The 7,337-nt window shown below is 34.4% G+C and overlaps 1 protein-coding gene across 1 annotated transcript; it reads left to right on the forward strand.

Moving 5' to 3' along the window:
- Window positions 1-541: 541 nt before the first annotated feature.
- On the forward strand, window positions 542-6,754 carry sri (sorcin). The gene is made up of 8 exons (XM_007572907.2): window positions 542-835; window positions 1,986-2,039; window positions 2,382-2,451; window positions 2,751-2,794; window positions 4,037-4,184; window positions 4,379-4,492; window positions 5,871-5,929; window positions 6,431-6,754. Exons 1-8 carry the CDS (start codon window positions 788-790, stop codon window positions 6,455-6,457), a joined length of 564 nt encoding a protein of 187 aa, XP_007572969.1. The 5' UTR covers window positions 542-787; the 3' UTR covers window positions 6,458-6,754.
- The last annotated feature ends 583 nt before the right edge of the window (window positions 6,755-7,337 follow it).

Below are 7,337 nucleotides of genomic sequence, written 5' to 3' on the forward strand. Positions count from 1 at the left end.
ATCCATGCAATTATTTTAAAAGAATATACATTTTATAAGTTTTTTTATTTGCAAATATGTACATTAGTACATATAGTACATTGTACATTTTTATATAAAATTACTAAATGATTTTAACTGATGGTGTGAAGTAAAATCCTTTTGATAAAAACTCTTGATCTGGGTAGTAGTTTCCTTATCTGTATTGTCCTAGGCTATGTGTAAAATCTGTTCAAAGACCAGGGTGGTGACCTGGATCCCGCAGGCGTGTCAAAGTCGATTTTCAATCAACTGAAAAACTCCCATAGATTAACTCCAGCTGTTGCACAGATGTTATATTCTTATTTACAGACGCGCATTGTTCTGTTTTTCTCTCTTTTTCCCTTTCTTATAATATGTATGTCATATTTTTTTTTAATTTACGAGTACATTTTACTGATAGCACTTCCTATGGGTCATATCAGTTTCACTCTCCAGTTTTCTGATCTCGTATCTCTACCCTGGGCTCTGATTTGCTAATATCATGTCACGTGGATTCTCTCCTCCAATTAGAAGGTAGATGGGTGGGTCAAATGCAGGAAATGCGATATTTAACAACACATCTGAATGTTTGTACGCCTTCTCTCTTCCTCATCTTTTTTCTACGTTGTCCTCCCACAGTTACAGCTCAATTCTTCAAGATAAATTGTATTGTAGCTGCTCGGTTATCTCAGTGTTGTCACTGGTCGCTTTCTGAGCTTGTGCTGTTCGGCAGTCAACTCCCTTCCTGTAAAAGTCCTTAACTAGTTGTTTTTTGCACTCCAATCAAATGGCCTATCCAGGATATGGAGCTCCGGGCGGTGGATTCCCAGGAATGGTGAGAAAAATTTAACCTCTAAGTGATTTAAGGTTAAATATTGATTATTATTGTTCTTCTGTCCCGAATCGGACATCTGACCCAAACAGTGCGGAAGTGATAAATTAGAAACAGCAGGACGTTGCTAGTGTTCAAAGAAATTATTTTATAAATCCCACAAGTTTGCAGGTATTTTTTTATTTAAATAGGTTAATTTAATTTTGTGCATTTACAAATGATTATTTCTTTGTTTCTTAAATTAAGCTGATGTTTCTCCAACTAAAATTAAACATTAATTAGTTTATTTTTTTAACATTAGACTCAAAAAGTTTCTTTTGATTCATCCTTCTGTTCAATTGTAGTGATGACTTGTATTTATCTCCAGATGATTAAATATTTCATAAATTATGAACAAAATAATGAAAACTGACTGAAAAAATCTAGTTGTCAAGCATATATATGCATATAACAGATTAACCTTTGAACTTTAAGTTCTTGTTGAAAGGTTGATGTGTGTGACTTTATTATACTGACTTTATTGTATCTTTGAGGGTGAGGCTGGGTGGCGTTCCTTCATGATAAGATGTTCTCCACTGAATCAGTCAATCAAAATTTTTACTTTAAATAACCAGTCACTGCAGAATTGTTTTTCAATCAAAAAAGAAAATTAAGCAGCTACAATGTTATCTCCATTTCTGCATCAATGCACATCTTTCTGCCCCTGGGCGATCCACTGACTGATATGTAACAAACATAGTAGAGAAAGACCTAACAGCCTATATCAACTGGTCTGGTTGTCAACATAACTATTGTTTCACTTTATCATAATAAAAGATTCAACCAGTGTGCTTTTTCTAATGGTTTGTAAAGAAACAATGCATTTCTGATTTTGAGTTTTCTTTTATCGTTTTTATTTTTGAGTTTTAAAAAAAGTTTTTCAGAAGATTTTATGACCTTTTCAGTAAAACAAAAATACCCATCCATTTTAAAATTAGGATTGCTTTATAACCATGACATGCAGCTGTTCTCTTCTAGGATTCAGTTAAATGATTTTCAACACTTTGAAGTAACTTCCCCTGCTCTACATTGGCATTTCTCCCCAGAGTTAAGAAACTATTTAGCAACTATAATGTAACAATCACTGATTTAATCTTATGCGTTCCTTTTCTAGCCACCTCAGCAACAAGATCCTCTGTATGGATACTTCTCCCAGGTGGCTGGACAGGTGAGAGACGATGAGAACTGCAAAGTGTTTCTGATGCTTCTGTACTTGTTTCTGCATAATTATTTTAAAGAAGATCCTCCCTGAAACCTGTAAAATAAATCTGATGTCAATTTTGTTGTATGCCCCTGTCTCTGTGTTGTCTTTACTGTTGATTTTAACAATATTGTGAATTGTTTGTTGTTTCTTTTAAAGTGTGCTTTACAAGAACCTCGCTGCCAGATTGTTATTGTAAAGAATTAGTTTTTAATAACTCAACTAGTTGAATAAATGTTAAATGAATAAAAACATGCATCTGACTGGTTTGTGTGTTGTTCTTCCATCTTTTTCATGAAACCTCGTCAGGATGGGCAGATCTCAGCGGATGAGCTGCAGCGCTGCCTCACGCAGTCCGGCATGTCTGGATCATACCAACGTAAGAGGAAAACATTTTAGTGGACTTATCCACTTAAATGAATGAGGATTTGGTTACTTATGGTCTTTTTGGCTCTTTATCCTGACATATTGCAATTTATTTCCATTTTTAATTAAACATAAACTATTCCAGTTTGTGATTAAGCACAATCGGGTTAAAACTAAGGTCGTCACAAGCCATTTCACATAGTTTTATGCCTTGTGACCATAAACGATAGGTAAAGAGGACCTGTGTTTTATTGTTTGCCTCTTTTAAAGCTTCCTGAATATATTTGATTATGTGTGCTTCTCTCTCTGCAGCTTTCAGCCTGGAATCCTGCCGACTGATGATTAACATGCTGGATGTATCCTTCCTTATATGGAAACCACATCACATTTGAGTAAAAATTTTATTTAAGACCCTATGAATTTAATGCCCAGCCTGTCAGGAAAGGAATGCGTTGTGTAGACGGAGTAAAATACAGAAAAAATGGGGTTGGGTTAATATTTTTGGCAACATACAAGGTTCAAATTTGTCAACAATTGCAAAAAACTGAATATTTTATATACTTTCTATCCAAAACACATGACTATCACATCTGACTCTTTGTCAAAATGAATGCAAGATTCACTTAAGTTCATGCAAATTACACAGAGTACTTCGTTCAGAGAGATGTGCTTTTCATCAGCCCAGATATTCCTCTCACACACGGTCTCCATCTTTAACCACTTTAGTCTGTTAGTGGTTAGTGGGGACTGGGATTGATGCAGCTTAGACATCTGAGTAAAGCAACTGGTTTATTTTCTTGTAGGAAACAAACACTTCATATCAGATGCTGTTGCGGTTTGGTCCCTTTCTAAGAGTAGTTCTATAACATTTAGAGACAAAATATGTCTCATGCTCTGCTTTTAAAATTCTCTATGTAAAAGAAAAATGTACATCTGAAGAAAAAGAAATGCAATGAAAATACAGTTAATACCTCTGATTTGCTTTAAATCAAATAAAGATGTGTTGATTTTAGTCACACTTAAACCACAAGAGGTTTAAGAAATTCCAGGTAGGTGGGGGCTGAACTAACCACAACACCACCATGCAAACTGCCTCAATAAACAGAGAAACACCAATACTGCAAAAATAATCAGCAGTGAAATGAACAGAATGGCTGAAAAAAACAGTTAAAGTAGACGGCTTGCATGATAATATTATGTAAGAATACTTTATATTCTGCTATTGCATTGGATATTAAATAGTTTTTCCTTCTTTTTTAACAAAGATTGGGTTAAGAAAATACTTTAGTTGTCTGTTTACCTCCAGCTTAAGATGATCAACTGTAAAATGATGAATGCTTTGATTTATAGTTAGGATGAAAAATTATGCCAGTTTTCACAATATTTTTCTTAAAAGTGTCATTTTAGCTACAGAAATGAGAGCCTTTTATGTTTTTGTTTTTGGGGAAAATCTTCACAAAAGAAGATTCCCAATCCCTTTTCTGGTTATTGACAACACCACAGTGCATCATATGAACATGTTTAATCTTTAAAATTAGTCTTGAATGACATTAATTTCTTCAGTTGTGTGAGGTCCTTGACTGAAAATGCTCTAACAGAGGGACATGTCTGGAACGATGGGCTTTAATGAGTTCAAGGATCTGTGCCAGGCCCTGAACGGCTGGAAAGCCACCTTTTCATCCTTCGATCGGGACCACAGTGGCACAGTGGAGGGCCATGAGCTGCAGCAGGCAATCACTACCATGGGTATGCACTGATTTTAACGATTTTTATTGTTTTCAACTCTTCAAAACAGCTTTGATATGTTTGCTAAAATTAAGACTATGCTGGAATTTCTCTTAATTGACATTGCATCATGACTTTTTCTTCAATGTAGAGTAAAAGTCACTCTGTGTCGCAGGTTGGATGATTGTTTTCTTTTACCCTGCGTGTTTCTGCAGGCTACAATCTAAGCCCTCAGGCCATGAACTGCATCATGAAGCGCTACAGCAACCATGGCAGGATTCCTTTTGATGAGTTTGTGAGCTGCTGTGTGAGACTCCGAGCTCTGACTGGTGAGTCGAGCTGGTATGAAAGCAGAAACCCTAACAATACTGTTTCTACTTCTAAAAACATGAAAATACGCAGATCTAAAAACTGGACAGCAGAAAAATGGGTGCATGTTTATCTTTGCTCATTTTAGGACCAGTTTGGTTGAGTATGTGAAATCCTCTCAGAGCTCACATGTCTGAATCTGCATGCATTTTAATACTTTGCTTCAGGAAACAAAGCGAACTAAAGTGAACATTAATGTTCTGTATTGTGGGATTTTAGTTACTATGTTTTTTGTTTTGTGGATCATATATTTACAGAATGATTTATCTTCATCAGTTTACTTTCAACATGAGATAAGCTGATTGCATAATATGCTTTAGGCTGCAAGGTGGTCTAACTGCAGTATCCTTAATATTATTTGTAGGCTTAATAACATAAGATAAGATATTCTTTTATTAATCCCGTAGTGGGGAAATTTACATTGTTACAGAGGACAGAGCACAACCAATATAAAAATCTATACATACAAAAAATACAAGTGAATATAGAAATACTGAAACAGTATTGTATGGAATATAAAAATAAGTAAATTCCAGGTGTATATGTTAAGGTAGGCAGAAAATTAAAATAAGTTTGTGGTTTTGTGTTGCATGCTATCCATTTTTCACAGTTTAAACCACAGATGTGATGGAAATTTTTTGTGGTTTGGAAAATATGACTTGTTAAATATGTGGTGTACCTCAAAACTGAAAATCTGTCAATTGCTTCCCAACATCAGCTTCAGTTTACTGAGACATTTTATCAAATCATCTGATCTAACTTCTTCATTTTATGAAGAAAACCAGTTTCAGTTTTATTTCATTTCACATCCTCTGCTGAAATCTTCCTCTGGATAGAGACCAAGACGATGGCTGGACATCGGCCCTATATATGGACTTGGACTGCATAAAGTATATCTTAAAATCAGCCAACTGTACTTTAAAAATGTTGCCAGGAATAAAAGTCTTCCTTTTGAAACAAGATCCAGAAAAACTGGTTTGTGCTTTTATTTTTAGTAGGGCCTTTTATTATGATGCAGTGGGTCCATATCTCTGTAAAAATCTGCTCATTCAAATTGCTGCTGCCAGAGTCCTGACCAACATCAAGAAAATGGAGCACTGCAGTCCTTAAATCACTACACTGCACTAAATGTTTATTAGGGAGATTTAAACATCTAATAAAAGATAAAATTATATTTTGTCAGCTTTGTTAGCATTTTGTTTAGTGTTTGGTTTATTTTTTTATGCAATTAAAATTTATTTTATGTATTTCTTGTCTCAACGTAATACTTCTAATTGCTTTGGTTTAAATTTTTGCACTTTTTGTGTTTTTTTTTTTTTTTTTTTTTAATTTTTTTAGATCAATTCCGAAGGAGGGATACGTCCCACAGTGGAAATGCCTCTTTTCAGTACGATGACGTAAGTTTATGCAAAAGTAAATTTCCTGTTTTAGTTTCTGGAAGTTTAACAGATTGGTTAGGGACCAAACTAGAACTGTCAATAAAACTCAAAGTTTACACACTGGGTTCAGATGGTGAGAATCAAAACGCATCTGGACCTTTTGCCTGGTCCAGATGTGAAGATACACCAGACCCTCTTGTCCCAGTTTTGACTTCAACAGATTTTCTTTACAAATTTCAAATTAAAGATCTGTGGCTTCTATTTGGATGTAAACCTCAGATTTGTGCAGCTGGTTTATTAACAAAACAATTAAAAATGTCCTTTACAATATGTCCGCAATCTTCCTTTCCTTTTATTTAAAATAATCTGATAAATATTTAGCTTTCTTTTGCTTAGCAGGTCAGGTAGTTGCAGAATATTGTCGAAACATGATTTTTAAAATTAGAATAAGTAGACATAATTTACTGTTGGATGATGAAAAGCGGCATATTAACTCTGGTCATGTCTCTCTCTCTGTAGTTTATCCAGGTCACCATGAGCGTCTGAAAAAGACACATTTTTCCTGTGAGGACCTGCTGACCTTCTAACATTTTTATATCATTTACTTTTTCTTGAATTGTTTTTTGTAAAAAAAAAACAAAAAAAACAGGGTCCAAATATCACTGTTTATTCCAACTGGACAATTTTAAAGCCATTTTTAGCCTAATGAGAAATGTACTAAGATCCATAGCATGGAAGTACTTGCAATCTTAACACGGTAATCGCTCTTGCTGTTTGCTTTCTACCACATCATGTTATCTCTTGCTTACCATTATGAAATTAATAAAACATTATGAAGTCTGATTGTTTCTTCATTTTTTTATTGTGGAATCAATGTGATTGTCTTCTACAGCTTGTTGAGTCTGAACATTTGCAGTGTGATGCAGGTGGATTGATGCAGAAAAAGACATGATGTGATGAAATCAAGTTTTTGTTGAACTCGATCTAATATTGAGCGACGGCATCATAATAAAAGGCCCTACAGTTAATGAAGCTTTTCAGATACTACATTTATATGAATGGTGGCAGCTTTCATTTAGTTAAACATTGGGTTGTAAAGCTCATTTTAAAGGTGCTCCAGTTTGTAGATGTCAAACTATTTCACTTGAATTCAAACCTTTTGGTAAAGAATAATTTTCAAAATGACCTCCCCTTTACTATAAATATAATTACTAATAGAAATAATTATACACTGGGTTATGGTATAAATGAATGGATTATCTCTACTTTGTGTTATCGTATTTTTTTGTGATGAAGAGCTTAAGTCATAAGTGCTTTTAGTGATATTGGTGTCTGGAGAGCTGATGTATGATGTTTTATGAATGAATTCAACTGAACCAAAGTTTACAGGGCATGTTAGTATGAATGTTAGGAAGAAATGGACATC

This window comes from Poecilia formosa, unplaced genomic scaffold (assembly GCF_000485575.1).
Source record: "Poecilia formosa unplaced genomic scaffold, Poecilia_formosa-5.1.2 Scaffold310, whole genome shotgun sequence".
Classification (NCBI taxonomy): Eukaryota; Metazoa; Chordata; class Actinopteri; order Cyprinodontiformes; family Poeciliidae; genus Poecilia; species Poecilia formosa.

Coding starts and splice junctions, on each gene's coding strand:
- sri (XM_007572907.2), top strand. CDS start 788: ATGGCCTATCCAGGATATGGAGCTCCGGGCGGTGGATTCCCAGGAATG. Junction 2,795..4,036: donor TGATGATTAACATGCTGGAT/GTATCCTTCCTT, acceptor ATGCTCTAACAG/AGGGACATGTCTGGAACGAT. Junction 4,493..5,870: donor GAGACTCCGAGCTCTGACTG/GTGAGTCGAGCT, acceptor TAATTTTTTTAG/ATCAATTCCGAAGGAGGGAT.